We start from the raw sequence: 18168 nt of genomic DNA, 5'->3' as shown, positions 1-18168 counted from the left end.
GTTTCATCACCCTTCTTTAAAGCAGTATGACATATTTTCTCTGATGTTCCCTAGATGGCTTTACAGACAATAGGGCATACATAGTGGAAGAAGCTCCACTATTGATTAGTACATAGCAGTGTATGAAATCTTAGAATCAGAATCATTGAATGGTTAAAGATCCCCTAGTCCAAGCCTCCTGCTGCTTGGGGATATCTTCCACCAGATCAGGATATGCAAAGCCCCATCCAACCCAACTTCAAACACTTGCAATAACAGAGCATCCACAACCCCTCTCAGCAACCTGTTCCTGTGTCTTAGCACCCTCATTGTGATTTTTTTCCTTATATCCAATCTAAATCTTCCCTCTTTATGTTGCCCCTTGTCCTGTCACTACAGGTCCTAGTAAAAAATATTCATGTATTGCTTGCTATTCCGTTTCTTAGGCAGTCTACATATTGAGAGAAACAGCAGAAAAACTATTTTCAGTCTTGCTGGAAAGAGAAAAATGTGCCTACACACATATTCTATTTTAGTATGACTTACATTGATACACAAAAGTTGACCGACTCTTCAAAGTATTTCCCATCAGGACAATTGCATCCTTCTGCACAGTCATCACCACAGATATTTGCCATAGAAAGTGAAGCACAGGAGTGTTTACAAAAAGAAGAGCACTGATGATAAAGCATACCACTGTGACACATCACAGCTGGGGGAAAGAGAGAGGGAGAGAGAAGGGAAAACAGCATACTCTTAAAATGTGAAAAATAAAAAACAAAACAATATATCATGGGACACCAAAACAGCAGTGCAAAATGGTCCTTTGCTGTTCTGGAGTGAGTTAAAATGCATGAGAAAAATAAACTAGTTAATTGATTTCTAAAGTTAGAAATGTTCAGGATGGCCTTATGTTAGAAAAATCCTTGGCTGGAATTAAGTCTATTTTCTATTTCTGTGTGTGTGTATGTGTGAGTGGTGTGTATCTCCATTCATCCAGTAACTCAGGAGAGGAACAACGGTCCAGTTAAAACTAAGGCATCGCTCTATGATTTGGAAATGTCCTCTTTCAAATCCCTGTTCTGCCACAAATATGCTGTATCCCATTTGGTAAATCCATGCCCACCCCAAGGCAGTTCCCACCACCCTGTTTCACCTTCCCTTAGGGAACAGCCCTGCTTCTGCTGCTTCCTGACACTGTTTACTACTGGCTGTAGCCTAATGTGTGCAGCAGAAAGGGACAGACACCTCTGTGAGTCAGCTCAGGGTCCCTGACTCAAATGCCTAACATAAGGCTATCAGCATTCTCCCCCTGAGCAAGATTTTAGCCCTTGGCACAATTCTAGCTTCCACCAAAAAATCATCAATTGCTATATTTCATGAAGCCAGTGACATTTCTAAAATTTAACACATTTTAAAAGAGTGTCTACTTTGCAAACATTACTCACCACAGTAAGAAATATGAGATCTGAAGTCCACAGCAATGCCATGCTTTCCACAGACATAAGCATAGTGTGCAAGAGCATTACACAAACAGCTGCTTCCACATTTGCAGGCATCAAAGCGGCATAGTTGGTAGTATAATGCTGGACTGATGTAGGCATGGCAGGGAGCAAAAACTTCTTGATTTATGATATCACAGTGAGAAGCATACCCAACTAAAATAAAGTGACATTGTTTTAGCCAGATCCATGTTAATATAGTAATTAATCAAATTAATAGCACAGAATATTAACACCAAACATAATCAGCCAGTTGTACAACAAAATCTTCTATACAATGTATTTCTGAAAAGTTCTATGGTTTAAGATTGTTATGTTATCTCAACAACAAACTCCACTTAAAACAGTTAATTATTTAAAAATAAGATAAGATAAGATAAGATAAAATAAAATAAAATAAAATAAAATAAAATAAAATAAAATAAAATAAAATAAAATAAAATAAAATAAAATAAAATAAAATAAAATCTTCCCATAGCAATGAAGGAAATGTAAATGGCAATATAACATATTTCAAGGGAGTTGGCAAAGTCCTCCAAAGCTTGGAATATGTTTTTTCCTACTTAATGTTACATTTAGCTTTGAAATTGGTAACATCCATATTGTTCTTGGCATGTCAACTCAGCAAGCATTGCAAAATGGAACTCAGGAGCATACAAGCCCCAGGCTAGCCATATACCTTCTAGTACCAACAGACCCTACTGCTGCCACTGGAACATGCTATCATTACAATGGTGGAATATCTCAGGAACACCATAGTGTGGGTCATATTTAAACCAATTTTGCTGCTAAAAGAGTGTCCCTAACCTTCCTCCTCTCTGTTCATTCCTATATTACACGCTGACACAAAGGTTTCTGGAGTCCATCTATAAACAAGATTTAAGGAGTGAGTGTATGTGACTTGACTGAAAAATAGCCTGACAAGATAAGTAAACAAACAGATCGTGGCAGGACTGACAAGATGCTTCTGCTGGCTCAGCACAGGTGATAACATGCAACAGCACCATGTAGCCGAGGAATGTTTTTTCCATAATCACAGGAAAATGCAGGTTAGAAGGGACCTCAGAAGGTTATCTAGTCCACCTTCCTGCTGTAAGCAGCTTAGTTATATGTCAAACTCCATCTCCTCTGAGGAAACACAGAACTGAAGGTAAGGCATAAAGTATCTTGTATAGAGCTAACTTGGCTGACATATACTGCTTTAGAAGACAGACAATGCTGGAGGCATAAACAGTCTTATAATGCCCCAGATTCTTAAAGGTTTATGGTTATTCTGGGCTCACTCCCATTAAATATGGCCAAATCCCACATCCTTACTTCTGAAACATTAAAAACACCAAACTAAATTCTGTCAGAATTGGCAACTGCTCTCTGCTCTATTGTCTGCATTAATTGGAAAGAACAGCAACATGGAAAGGAGACAGTGAAAGTTGAACATAAAATGTGGGCATGTCAACAAGCCAAAAGTAAATCTTCAGTCAGGAATTTGAACAAATCTGCAGATCTCAGATTGTTTGTCTTGGTTTGTGTGAGAGACCATAGATGGAGGATAAGGAAACCTTTAAATACAGCTTAGAAAAGCATGGAGAAGCCAGAGACAGGACTTTTGATCTGAACACTGGTTAGACAAGACACTGTCCCATTACTTTCTTTCTCAATGAGTAAACATGCATTAAAAATATCATTTGGTCTTCTTAACTGGAACAACTTACAAGACTACAGTACAAGACTACTGCACCATTCTGCCTAACGTTCTGCACGTATTCTGGACAGCAAAATTTAGGGCTTGTGGCCAGTATGCCCAGCATAAAATGATCAACTTACTTTTTTTAGTTTATTTGCTAAATGTGTGGAAAAAAATCATCTTTACCAAAACAGAAAAGGAAAATAAAGAGTGTGCATTTAAAACTTAAGTTTTATATGAGTTTTATATTCATATATATATATTCATTAATGAATAGTAACAGTGAAACTCACTCACAGAGAAAACAAAAATGTCCCGTAGCAATAAGATACAAATAATTCCAGATTGCCCTGTGAAATCATACCATTTTGCTGATTAATGTTGCAGGGATCAACCACGGGAATGTTGATAGGCACAGAACAAGCTGAGGAAACCTTCCATGCATTGGCATGAAGTTGTGGGGTCCCTTCTATCATCCCTGCTGGAGAACTGAAAATGAAAAGATCAACGCTGCAAGCATCCTGCTCCCCTCACAGACTACACATGAGAACATGTGTACAAGGTACATCAAAAAGCCTTAGATGCATAGAGACATTCAACATTCAACATGTCAAAAGAATTTCTGTCTGTTAAGTATAAAAGAAGAGAGGGTATGTGAAGATTTTTCTCAATATTTTGCTCATGCAAAAATACTCTTAACACTCAAAGTCTGCCCTCCTTTACACTTCATGCAATTACTCTGAAATAAGTTGGATAAGGCATTAATGAGAGAAGAATTTGGTCTTTGTTCAGTGGAATGTCAGAAGATCAACCCTTTAGCTTATTTCAGCATTCTAGAAGGGGGCAGTTTGCATTTTGATTATGTTTTTCACTACATATTTCAAAATAATTCATTATTACTAGAAAAGTTTCAAGATATAATAGCTTGGAGAACTCTGGTGAAAATTAAGTCAAAGAATAAAGAAAATGTACCCTTCTAATTAAACTATTCCTGTGGCTCAGGAATATATTTTTCCATTAGAACTTGATATAGGGAAAACAAAATCAAACAGTAGTAGGTGTTAATTAGGTGAGGATTCTACTAGTACTGTCATCCACTCCTTTTATCAGTGCTCATTTATTTGCTCTGATGCTTAGGGAGCAGCAGGGAGGGAAAGGCGTGCATTCAAGCAATATCATGATCCAATAACCAATCTTCAAGCTTTCTGTAACAACTTAGTTAAATGTCTTAGAATGACTTTTCTAATGAGTTTTATATTTAGAAGTGCCTAAGTTTTAATTAAGATATTTTGTATTGGTTATTTTAATAAAGTACAACAGAATTAATGACATAAAAATATGAGGTGGTTACATTCAACAAAACTTTTCACTTGTTTTTAAAAACAGTCTAAATGTATTGTATCTAACTTACAGAAAATCATCTCTTAAATTCCCATTGTAAGTTCCACATAGTCCCAATGTTCTTCTCTTCCAGCTGACATCAACTTGAATATAGATTCTCTCTCCATCTTTAGCAAACAGTATCTTCAAACCAAACGTAGTTTTTAGTTGAACAAACAAGGAAGATATATTCCGAATTTCAATAGCCCCTGCAAATAGCAAAAGAAAAGAAAAGCAGTCACTGAAATCCATTTCCAGATTCTACATTCATCCCTAAAATAAAATAGATTATGTACAACCTCACCTGTAGCCAAATAACTTTGCACATTCTATTCTATTATCAAAAGTTATAAGACTACAAATCTTTTTCATTAACAACACAAATCAGGTATTGCAGCTACTGTCAACAGTAAAAAAAATCTCACCTTTCTGTACCTGTGAGTTATCCAGAAACGACATGCACTTTTTTTTTTTTTTTCTTTACAAAAAGCAATGCAACAGCATGCCTCTGGTAACAAGAAGACAAGACAAGAAACCACTTGTTCCTTAGCCTTCAGGGATGTTATAAGATAAATTAATAGATGTCTGTAAAGTTCATTGCAATCTTCAGATAGAAGGTTCTCTCTTACTGCTATTGATATGACATCAGTATATCTCATACATACACATACATACTTAGATTGTATGTGAACTAAGGCCCTATCAAATTCCCAGCTCTCCTTCCTAGCACATCCATAATGCGAGGAAATGGAAATTTCACAGTCACAGCATTCATGTGCTACACATTGTTTGGCTACTTGCAGCTGCAGACTTAAATCAGGTCTGTCTTCACAGCAGCCTCTATGCACAGAGACATACAGACAGTGAAGATAAAATGCTTATGTGAGCTGATAAGACTTAACAGATACAGCCAATTATCAAGAATGTGACACTAAAACATTTGTCATAGGTAGTATTTGTCATAGACTGTGAAAAGGGACAAGTCAATAAGGTCTGATTCAGAAGATACGAAATTAAATTACCAGCAAAATTATGAAGCAGAATTTTGATATAATTAAAAGTACATGTATAACTGAGCTGTGAAACTCTTTGTCATAGGATGCTGTGTATGTCAAAAGCAAAACTATGACTAGTAAAATCCAATGAAGTAAAGAAATAGTTGCAGCCAACAGCTCAGAACTCCCTAAGCTCCTGACTGCCAGAGGCTGGGAAAGGACCGGTATTGTATCGCCAGTAAGAAATTATTACTGATCATTTTGAGATACAAAATTTAGCTATATCATTCCCACCTTCAGTGCTTGATTTTATAACATCCTTTCAAGGTAAATTTATCTTACTATCCTTTTCAAAAATGTGAAGAAACCTGCCCAAGATCATCAGTCAGCCTTGAAAGCAACATAGACCCCACTGAGTGCATGGATTCTATTCCATGCAATTCATTCTAAAAAACTTCAGTCAAGCTCCACCTTAACATCAACCTTTCAACTTTCAACCTCTCTTAACTTCTGTTTTGTGTGTGTGTGTGGTTTGTTTTTTTTTTCTTACCTCCTCCCCCCTAAACAGAGACAAACCAGATGAGTAGAATTTCTAGGTGCTCTACAAGATAAGAAATGCAAAGAAAGGAGGGCGTAGTTTCATGAGGTGAAATGGTATATTTCTGGAACCAATACAAAGGTTATTAAAAGTAAGTGATTGTACTTTTCATATGTTATCTTTGAAGAAATTCCTTTTCTGATAAACAGATATAATTAAAAAGCTTTGGAGAATATAAAAGAATAAATGGGAATCCTGGTAAAACTCTACTCCTTATTTCTTACCATTAAGATTAAAAGCTTGATTAGGACCAGTTTGGACTTGACCATTTCTTGTAAGAGTTACTTGTTTGCTTGCATCATCTTCAAGAACTAGTGTTATAGACTCAATGCAGGCATGATCAAAGTTCTAAGGAGAAACAAATTTCACATCAGAAAGAGAACAAAGACAATATTAGCATGGAAAGCAAAAGCAAACAGTGGGAGAAAACAGAAAAAGAAAATGAGAGAACTGTCATCAGGTAAATCAGGTGTAAACTATTATTCAAAGCATTAAACTGAGTACCCAAAATTAAATGCAGGACTTAATAAAACCTTGCTTATGGATGTAAGAATGAGGTGAATGCATTTTAGCTATTATGGCAGTCTAATAGTAGACAGAGCAGACAGAGATCCCCCAAAATTGATACTGGGTTCACAAGACCATACTTGCACGTCCACCCTGGGTTCTCTTCATTGCTGGATTAACCTGTGTCAGCAAAATTCTGACATCTGGGCTAAGCTGGTGCAACCAGAGCCCAAACATAGTACTGCAGTAGAAAGAAACTATTGCAGTTCTGGAGGTGCTTCTCTTCTTCCTTGAAACACAGTCATGACCTCTGACTGCAGACAAAAAGATATAATTTCTCTAGAATTATACTAAAATAATTTATAAATGTGTGACTATCAAAAAATGATGACATGTAAACTAACATCCATTGTTTTAAAGTGCTGTCCAAGCAGAATTTATGAAACCATTTACAGGACAAATGGTGACGCATAGCCAACTAAAACCAACTTATGTTCCCCTGGGCCTCTATGTTTTCACACAGGAACTTTTTAAGTTGCTTGGAGTTGTGCTAAGGGTCATTTTCAGTAGCAGCCTTATCTCTCAGTGGCTACCTAACTAACTGTATCATGCTTGAGGCCAACCTGAAATGCAGAAACAGGAATCTCAACACCTATGCAGAAGAAGGTATGTACAGAAAATCAGAGACACCAGCACACAGGCTGCTGTGAGGCAGTCTCAGAGTCCTTTCCCCTAACAGCCTAGTTGATTAAAAATGTCTTTAAATCAAGTCTCACAAATAAGTACTTTTTATAAACACCTCTATTCATAAGACCTGTCATTGAATATCTGCCAAAATACTTTCAAAAAAATATGTATGGTGCTTAGTCTTTTCAATAATTTTCTAAAAGGAATGGTTCCAACAATGTAAATATGCTATAACATAACAAATAGATATCTAAAGCTATAAAACAAAAATATCTTGCCTAATTGTCAGTGTATTAAGCATGCTCCATACAGTCAGCAAAAGCTGTTCTAAAGCTTCATGCAACTGTTTGTACTGTAAACATAGAAACATATGTTTATTTAATGTATGTAAATTAATAACTCTTTAGACTTAATCCTTTGAAAGTTACCATTGCTTTTACAAAGGACAGTAAAACATGTAGCAATTTGACAACTTAAAAAAAACTGTGAAAAGGTTTCAATGTATGATATTTTCCTGTTACCATAAACTGCTAGTTTACAGTAGCACCTTTACAAAAGTAAATACATATGAAATATATGACTGCATGTTTGTTATGGAAGTTCAATAACAGTGTGACTTACCTGTCCACAAGATGCTTTTTGTAAAGTGATTGTGAATTTGTTTTTCCCAGTGCCTTTTACCAAAATGTACTGGCAAATCCCAAGAAAGGTAAAATGACGTCCATCAAATGTTGTGAAATGAGAGTTACCTGTGATGGAGCATTCAGCTTGAGAGAAAAAGGATAAATAAGAATGTTCACTGACATAAGAAGTTACTGTCCTTCTGTAAATGAGAAATATAATATAATTAAAAAAAAAAAAAAACTCTCCCCTTATTTTTTTGGCACATAATCCAGTCTAGCTTTAATCTTTATGGCTGTTACAGCATTTGGAAGTGAAATATATTATAGACACTTATTTCTATTTTAGGTATGTTGCACGTACCCATTTGCAGCTTTGGTTCTAACTAGAGTGAGATATGAGTCACAAATTCTCTAGAATACATGAAAGAGATAATTAAAAAAACCAGAGCTTTTTCTTTGTTACAACTGAAGTTTCCTGGAATCAGCTTCATCTTTTGACGTGATTGAATGTAAAGGAGAGAACAAGCTTCTTTCTCCTCCCTCACAGGGAGCCTGTTACTGCAGGCATGGAGATGCCGTGTCCGAATATGGGGGCTGTCCTGAATTCCAGGTGAGCAGAGGACACTCTCTGTCCTCAGGATGCATCTATATTCATGCTTCAGTTCAGATCAGGAGTGCACTGTTGAAGCAAGTCTCCAGCACATACACGCCAACCTTGGTTCAGTTCATGAGGCCACAGCAGAGCACAACTAACCCTCTCCCAATGTTAATAAGCATTCAGTCCCTAGGATAAGACTAATCATAACCAACCCCTCACAGGCACACACAACAAATACGAGACACATATGGAGTGGTTCTATGTCAGCTTTTTTACTCTACAGATCCACCCTGTTAAGGTTTTTTGTTTGGTTGGTTGGTTGGTTTTTTTAGCACCAGCTAAGTCTTGTTTACTACTTCATTCAAAAGGGTTTCCTTAATTTGTAATATATATATATATATATGTATATATATATATATATCTTTCAGAAGTTTCATAGCATAATCTTGTGTAAAGTACAGAACTGACAAGGGAGTTTCTCTACTTGACTAATAGATATTTGAGTAACTCATTACAGAGGCATGCAATCTTTAAAGATGATGATCGAGACATGAACTGCTGTTACAAGGAAGACAAGATAGCATTCTGAGCATTAGAATAATGCTCTTCTTGTTCTCTGCACTACAGCAGCATCTAGAAGCGAGGACATCCTTAAACATGGCCCACCGTACAGATAGTGTGGTGCCGGTCTGTGGAATAAGGTGCCTGTCCCCAAGCACTTAGAGTGCAAGTAAGAGATAGAAGAGAAAAGGTGAATGTAACACACTGAGTTATGGAACCAAATAGGAAAAAGCACAGTTAGTACTGTCAGACAGTTAACAGCTTTGCCTCAGCTTGCCCAATGCTGCTGGGCATGCATCTGCTAAATCTTTCTTAAAATCACATCCCAAACTCTTAGACTGTATTTGAATCTGTTGTCTTTTGAAAAGTTTATCTCTTATGTTCACTGAGGAGAGAAAGGAATCTTTAAATATATACCTGGGCAATCATGATCAGTACAGTTCCAAATGCCACCAGTGCAAATACTAAAAAGAAAAATCACAAAACACAGAAATTCACTGTTTTGACATTTATCAAAAAGAGGAGCTTTGAGATAGTTAACAGGTCTTGAATTCACTGTTTCCATAAAATAGTCTGTGTATTTTGGTGATACACAGAGCTCAGACTGTAAAGCATAAACACGAACTATTCTTTAAATTTTAAGTGTGATTATCATGTTAAACTAACTACAGACTAGAGTCACAGACAGAGGAAACACAAACATGAGGCTTTTACATACCAATTACTACATTCTTGTTCAATTTTTGAGCCTACAGAGAAGGCAGTTCCATGATAAGTACAAGGACAATTTGACACGGAGATACAAGTTCCATTTTCCATAATGAGACCTATTGGGATGGAGGTTTATATTTGAGATTAAAAACAAGTTAATGGACTCCAGATCACTGCTGTTCCCCCATCTGACTCAAATACTCAAATATGCCAGAAGGTGAGCTCATCAGTCTTAGCCAGGGACCAACATGAAGAGTCACCTAGTGAATGCAGATGGCCCAGAGCAATCAACAACATAGCTCTCTCAAAGCAGTTTTCACTCTGAATGGTTGCTTTATGAAAAATATATGCCTGAAGTGTGTAAAACTGTAGAGCCAAAAATACAAAGATTCTGAGAACAGATAATCTTCAATCCTCCCAGAATAGGACTGTTCATAGTCCAGTCCCTACTTTTTGTTTAGTACAGATCAAAAGAAGGTTTCTTGTACAGAGTGTAAGATACATTCTGTTTAAAGAAAACCTCAGTAGGTTTAGGAGTCATTCAGATAAAGTGGATTAAATTTATGCTATCCCTCATTGTAGAGAGCATTAGTTATGGCTCCAGGTTTTAATTGATATTTCATCCTAAACCACAATGACTAGATAAATGTTTAGAACACAGCAAAAGGCAGAATCACAGTGAGAGTAACAACAGCTAAAGCAGAAATTACAATATTTTTTGGTTTTAACTTTAAGCATAGTCTATTTACACAACTTTATTATTATGCTGCATGGTATCTTTAAACATGTTTTTCACCTAAAAGTACCAGTACTTACCATCTGGACAGTAACAGCCATCTAAGCAGTGCAAGTTGCTGCCAAGACAATCTTTTTCAAAGGTGCAGGTTGGTGGACAACAACTGATACAATCACGGTGTACAAAGCTGTCTTCACACGTCTCAGCTAGGAAAAAAAAAAAAAAGAACATTATTACATTGCACATTAGTGTAATTTCTCTTCCCATACTGGAGAACTCCTATTTATCTGAACAAACAGTTGTGCAACACTTCTGGTATAGGTAATTATTCAGATCAGGTACAGTGTTTGTTTGGAGAAACTGTAGCAGATGAACTGTGACAAATCTCTCATCACAGTATTTCTATGTATTTTAGTATTTCATAGTATACTATGACAACGTCATAGTATTAAAATCTATTTATCAAGTTCTTACATCACTTCTCCACTAGAAGTTATAATTTCTGTAACAGGGGAACATGTGTTCATATCTCAACTAGTTCAGAGTTCTGTGGATGAGACTGAACTGCATTTCATGGGTGGTGGTGATGACTAGAAGGAGCTGGATTCACTGTATTCATTCTGTTACAGAGCCAGTAGAGGCTGAAAGGTCAGCTGGGAAGAGGGGCAACATCAGATCTCCACAGATGTTTTTTCTTCCCCCTAGAATATGATCAGCATACATGAAGTTTCAAGCAATCTGCATAAACATGAATTTTGAATGGATCTGCATCAGATCACAATGTAATTAAAATATTCCTCTAGGAAATCATTTACCTCATTTTTCACCAGCAATAGTGAAGCTGGATGATCTACTTTGGTATCAGGTTTGAGTCCAATAGTAACAAATGTCAAGATGGAATTATTTGAAACGGATATGTGGGGTTTTTCAAAGCTCACACGATATGCTTTATTAAAGAGTCTTACTACAGGCAGGAAAATCGTCCCTCCAATCCCTCACAGGGGACCCAGCATGAGAGCATGCTCGAGCGTACTCTGTCACGGCTCTGCAGTACGTTTCATCATCATCCACTCTGAAATGATAAAACGAGGGAGCAATTACCAAACTCAAATCTCATCTACAAATTTCTGCCACCAAACACTGCTCAGGATAGTTCAGTCAGCTGAGGCTGCTCAGCTTTAGAGGCATACTTATTGAAAATACTGTGAAGAAGGATAAACTATACTGAATACAAAAATAGTAATTTATTACAAAATAAGAAAAAAATATATGCTTATGATGAAAGGGAAACATGACCTTGTCATGAAGACGTCAAGATCTATGTCTTGGTCTCTCTCCTTCCTGTATGACATGGAAACTCTGTCCTACACTGATAAGAGACATTCTGAGCCAAGTAACAAGTTAAAGTTTCTGATTTATAGTTAGTCCTTGAACTTAGGTGAGGAGAACCCTGTTGGTAACCTCCTGACCTTGTGCTGAAGTGCTTGGCACTAGAAGCATAATCAACCAGTTATTGTAGACAATTACAAGACAGTGCAACCTTGAACAAAGTCATTATCTCCACCTTAGTCTGTACAGAAGAAACCAGACAGTGCACTTTTGTCAGGGTCAAGTAAAGAGACATTCATCAATATTTAGGTAACCTCAAATTTTATTCAGATTCAAATCACATAAGGCAAGACACCACTATTTTTTTTTTACCGTGAAAGTTCAACAACTCCTGTCACTCACTGTGAACCTGATGACAAAATGAACTAGTCACAACAAGACATTTCTAGTAAAGCATGACCAGGACAGATTAGCTGAGTTTGTCTTTCAGCACAAAAGATCAAGCTTCCAAAATTAATGTTCTTGAGAATACAATAAATAGTGTTTGCATTCTGCTTTCAACACGTTATCAAATCAAACTGCACTATATTCTTCATGACAGTGATCAGAATCTCTTCCAATTCTCCTTACCTAATCCAATTAAATGGGTCTTAATAAAAAGAATACTTGGCATATACAGTGGCCCCACAAGAAACATTATAGACTTACACTAAGACACAAGAAGAGAGGTCTCTTTTATAAACAAAATAAGCCTAAATTAATGAGGTTCTCAGACACAGAAACTTTCTTCAAGGTTTTTAACATTCACACAATTCATATCAACACACACATGCAATTTGACAAAAATCAAATCCTCCTTAGCATCATGACACTGATTCAATGCCACATTCGAAAATTTCCTTTTCATTATTCTTCTTTTGCTAAAGAAGAGGCACAATAAACTCCTGAATTATGAAGTAGCAGCTCAGCTCTTCTCTTAGCAAAATCAATGTACAGATCATCAACTTCAGGAAGCACACTTTGGAGACCTGCTTACAAACCCATATTCTTCCATACTGATTTGGTAGCAAAACAGAAAGTCAAAAATTCATTGAAAATGAACTAAAAAGTTGTAATGGATGCTTCTAAATGGTTCTTACTTTTAGTCTTGTGAATTTTTCTGTACGCTCTTGATTAAATCGATGATACTCTGAGAAGGCCATCATAGTATCTGCTATTACTTCTTAGTTATAAAACCTTTTCTAAAAGGAAGTTATACATTGCTCAGTTTTCTGTTCAGTTATGCTCTGGAGAACTTGTTTAGCTTGAACAACTGATATTAACTAAATGGGAGTCTGGAGCTAAGGAAAGAATACCAAGTTGCATAAAACACAAGCATCTGAGGTAATATAACTCCCACCAAAGCCAGTGAGTGCTGAATTCTTTTAACATCTCTTAATTTATACAAATAAAACAATTTTGAAAAAAGCCTACTAAGTTGAATGACTTAGTAGTTGAAAGGTTACTCTGCTATATTTTTATCAGAAGAATAGTACAACTGTGTCAGACAAATGGACCTACTCTTCCAGTATCATTGACATTTCCCCAGTAGATTTTCCCAATCGCCATCTACTTTTGATTCAAGACTTCCAGATATAGGTATATTGTGTGTGAGTGGTTAGCAGCTCTCTCTTCTATCATTAGTGATTTTCCACAGATTTCTTTCCCAAGCATTTGTCTAGTTTTTCCTTGAATCTATGTAAATCTTTAGCAATCAAACTATTCCTTGGCAGAGACAAAGGTTGCGCGTCCTCTGGTTCCACAGTAAATCACCCACTAAGCGAAACCCCATCTCTTTCACTTTTAACTCATTTCCTACTAACTTCACTCAGTACTGCTCAATTCTTGTCTGAATAGAGAGAGTGAGCATTCATTTCATGCATCAAAAATAAATACACAAGAACTCCATTCTTACCTGCAAAGATCATTCATACAGCTAGAAATATAAGAATATGGATCTATGCTTTCATGACAGCTGAAAAAAGGAAACTGTAGGAATATTTGGCACTTGAAGAATATGTCCTACACATTAAGGAGAAACAGGAAACAATAATTAGCAAATACTTTCTGAATGAGCATAATTGTTTTGATTTGTTGAGCTAATCCAGGATCCCTTATATTCCCATTAAAACCTGAGAATCTCACAGTCTCATTTTATTATGTCTCCTTTACTGTACTTCCTAAGATTTGTCCTCTCTGCAGTGTCTTGATTGCAAACTGCTCCTGCATAGAGCTTAGATGGCAAAGTGAAAACTAACAGAAAGAAAAAAAAAAAAAAAAAAAAAAGCATTTCATGTCAATCCAGGAATATGGTACTTCTGCAATATTTCACAATTTCTAAAATAATGAGGTGTAAGATGCCAGAACTGGTAACTGAACCCAGGAATAATGCAGCAACAAAGAGCTCTGCCAGTGGACTTGTACCACTTGGCACATCCTATCTGAACATTTGTACTCTTAAGCTAAACTTCAGAAGATCTTCAGATATTCCCTAGCAACAGTCCTGATCTGAATCTTCACAAAGCCTCAATGAATTTGAGTTGTGTTTTTTTTTTTTTTTTTTCAGTATGGTGTATATGGCTAGATTCTTGTACTGTCACTATGCAGTGAAGATGAAAAAAAAAAAAAAATCATTATATGATTAATTTACCTCAGTGGATTTTTCATCAGCTGAGCAAGGACTGGAAAAATCTGAGGCAGTAGGTACACAAGCTGCATCATCTGGGGTTTGCACAGCCCAGCTATTTGCAAATTCAGCAATGTCTTCTGTATGTTCACCTACTGCATGAAAAGAACACCCAGAAAAAAAGGTTGTCAACAGAATCACAAAAGGTATCTTGGAAATTTCTGAAAGTTTTAAAATATATTCATTACTTCAGATACAGATATGTTCAGAGTAATGGGAGTGTAGAAAAAGGTTATTTTTCCTTTTTAACTACAAGTGATATTTTATACCACATTTAAATGAAACAAACAAAAAAAAATTAATACAATTACTGACATTTTTGTAATAAAAATTCAAAGAAGGACTGCAATGAATACTTAAGAAAGAATGCATTTATTTAAAATAATTTAAAGCTTTCATCATATTTAACAAAGCTCAGTTAGCACTATTATCTCACTCCCTTTCCCCTAGTGCAGAAAAGCCCTATGACAAACGTAATGCTACATGCCCAGTTCTCTTCATAGCATGAGCAAGGGAGAATGAATGAATGAATGAATGAATGAATGAATGAATGAATGAATGAATGTAATGCATAATTGGAAGTCACAGTAACAGGCAAAGAACATACACACAAAAACATACAAGAAAGTTGGCAGTAGAGGAACAGACCCCAAATTTCCATATTTTTGCAGCAAGAAATAAATATTACATTTTCTGTATGTTCTTAGATATGATAAAAAGGGTGTATGGCCTCCACTTTGAAGAGCCTTACTGTAATTAGTATCTATACTATGGGTATCTATATCAATGCATGGTTAGGAGATGGGATATTGGAAAGAAATCAGCTACGGTTTGTTTTGTATTGTTTTGTTTTCACAGGGCTGTATTTTCCAAAATTTAATCTAACTTCTTCCAGGACAAGTACAAAATTTGACACTCTAGAATGTGGAAAACCACGAAACACAATAATCATATGTTTGTACTTGGATCTCCACAAATAAACAAAGCTATTACCCTAACCACCAATCTGATTTACTTAAGAAGCAGGGAGAGTTAAAACTTTTCTTCCTCTCTGACAAAAGAGCTCATTTTACACAGAAAACACTTTGCAAACATAAAAGGCTGTTGCTTTTTGTTTGTTTGTTTGTTTGTTTGTTTTTATCAAGAAGTAAACCTGTTGACATAATTCTGGTTCTGCAAGCACATTTTAAAATATTTTATTTTCATTTCAAAATAGCTTGAAAAATCAGTTCTAAGTCTTAAAAAAAAATTGCCACAAAATAAAATATTTGTCTTTGTAATAGCTTTATGCTCAGATACAGTCTCATATATTAAAGCAATGCAAAGATACCATTAAAGATGATGATTAAGGAAACAAAAAAATGAGCTGATTTTTTAAAAACATACTTTGAAATGGAGTATAACATGTCTCGGCACCTTCTTTATTTGCAGCAATGCAAATACAGGGCATTCTGACTGTAAGACTCAGGATAGGTGTACAAAATTCCCTTACACTACTGTGGGAGTAGTTTAGTTGGGGGAGATAAATCATCATCCTGGGTGATTAATGACATTTTGAAACACTTAGAAAAAAGTTGCTGCTTAGAAGCAACTTTAATTAGCAATATATTCTTGTGAAGATAGCAGAACTTCTTGCTTTGTATTTGCACAGAATCAAGGCACCATGTTATACAACTGGTTCAAGGTTTAAGTGATTCACAGTGCTCTGGATGGTACGCTGCAATAATGCTGTCATTTCTGACAATGAAAAATACTAAAGACGTGACAATAGAAAAAAAAATGTGGTTCTGTAAATAAAGAAAGCTAACAGCTGCCCTACTTCAAATCTTTTATAAAATATATTTAAAGACACTGAAATTATTACTTTTGAAGAGATTGTATGAATTCATGTGAATTGTAAATCTTCTCTGAAGTCCATTTTTATTCATTATTTTAGATCAACCCTTTCAGTTAATTATTAAAAATACTATACCCTGGTGTGCAGAAGTTCATGTATGAAACAAGGAACATACTTTTGTCATGGTTGAAGACAAGAGGAATTTATATTGGGAAGATTTTTAAAGACTATGCGAAGATATGTAGTCTGCTTCTTCCCTTAGTAAGAAAGTCAAAAACCTCCTACCCATTAACCACAATGAATAGTGCAAAACAGTGGAGGGAAAACAGTTACTGTGAGATAACCTTTGTGATTTAACGATCTGCAGGGACATGGGACTTGATTTTCTCGGTAACTAACAGTACAAACAAGACAGTCCTATCTTTATTTCTACCAGACTAAGTAAAGGATTTCTCATATTCCCAAGCTTGCTCTTTTTTCATATTAGTCGTGAGTAGGACAAAGTCTCTATAGAATATTCCCTATATAGAACTACAAAGACTACAGAACACTTTATCAACTTGGCAAATCACCTCTTCCTCAGATACAGCATTGGGCAACTCCTAATCCTACAGGGTAGTAAGAGACCCATAGCACAACATAACAACAGAGAGATATGAGCAACTTTCTGGAAAGAGCTTTAACGATTTACATATTTCAACTCATATTTTTATGATGGTAATGTAAACGAATGACTCAAGATTGTGTTTTTTCCAAATATTAATATTTTGGCTTTTTGCTCCTTCTCCCTCCATCCTTAAACATAGAGAAAACCACAAGCATTTGTTTATTTATTTATAATTTGAAGGCACTTTCATCAGCTAAGATAAACATACCCTGAGTGCTTTGCTGAGCAAGAAAGGCTTAAGCATACATATAAATACTTTCTTGAACTGTTTTTTTTCCCCCTTAACATTTTTAATGGCATTGAAGAGTAGAAATATTCTATTTTCTACTGAAATAAGGACTCTGTCTTTTTATATAATAGTTTTAAAGTGAACATTGAACCTGTTTAAACAAAGGTAAGGGTGCATTTCTAAGCTATTTACTTACTATTTTGCAGTATCAGGTCATCATATTTATTGCCATTAAAATTTCCACAGAGGCCACAAGGTTTCCCTTTATGATCTTCTGTCAGCTTAATATAAATACCAGAGTTTCCATCCCAAGCAAGAGAAAAACCAAAGGTAGTTTTCACCAGAATATAGTCAGCCAATCTCTCAACGAAAACATTTCCAACTGTCTGAGGCAACATTAATCTGCAAAAATAAACAGCCTACTTCAAAGAGCTCAGATGAGATGAAGTTAGTGATAGAAAAATACCACATAAAATATCACCTTCTAACTCACTACACTCTTTTTTCCAGTTGTATACAGTCACTTAAAGGCCTCAAGTTGCACCAGGAGAGGTTCATGTTAGAAATTAGGAGACATTTCTTCTCAGAAAGAGTAGTTAAGCATTGGAGTGGGTTGCCCAGGGAGGCAGTGGAGTCACCATCCCTGGGGGTGTTTAAGGAAAGGTTGGACATTATGCTTAGGGATGTGGTTTAGTGGGTGACATTGGTGGTAGGGGGATGGTTAGACCAGATATTCTTGGAGGTCTTTTCCAACCTTAATGATTCTATGATTTTTTGTTACATTTTTACCGTGTTCTTTTCTATTTGCTTCTCTGTATTG

General features: G+C 35.9%; 1 protein-coding gene across 1 annotated transcript in view; it reads right to left on the bottom strand.

Moving 5' to 3' along the window:
- The window catches only part of OTOGL (otogelin like), a 96719-nt gene that overhangs the window by 65945 nt on the left and 12606 nt on the right, over positions 1-18168 (bottom strand). Inside the window, exons 8-20 of the mRNA XM_032207556.1 lie at positions 17545-17750; positions 14580-14707; positions 13845-13951; positions 11527-11633; positions 10642-10767; positions 9833-9941; positions 9532-9578; positions 7954-8099; positions 6363-6486; positions 4577-4754; positions 3530-3654; positions 1428-1637; positions 526-691 (exon numbers count right to left, since the gene is read on the bottom strand). Of these exons, the coding sequence (XP_032063447.1) occupies positions 526-691; positions 1428-1637; positions 3530-3654; positions 4577-4754; positions 6363-6486; positions 7954-8099; positions 9532-9578; positions 9833-9941; positions 10642-10767; positions 11527-11633; positions 13845-13951; positions 14580-14707; positions 17545-17750 (1779 nt within the window). The remainder of the gene's footprint in view (positions 1-525; positions 692-1427; positions 1638-3529; positions 3655-4576; positions 4755-6362; positions 6487-7953; positions 8100-9531; positions 9579-9832; positions 9942-10641; positions 10768-11526; positions 11634-13844; positions 13952-14579; positions 14708-17544; positions 17751-18168) is intronic.

This window comes from Aythya fuligula, chromosome 1 (assembly GCF_009819795.1).
Source record: "Aythya fuligula isolate bAytFul2 chromosome 1, bAytFul2.pri, whole genome shotgun sequence".
NCBI lineage: Eukaryota > Metazoa > Chordata > Aves > Anseriformes > Anatidae > Aythya > Aythya fuligula.
This window is presented reverse-complemented; position numbering and strand designations above follow the sequence as displayed.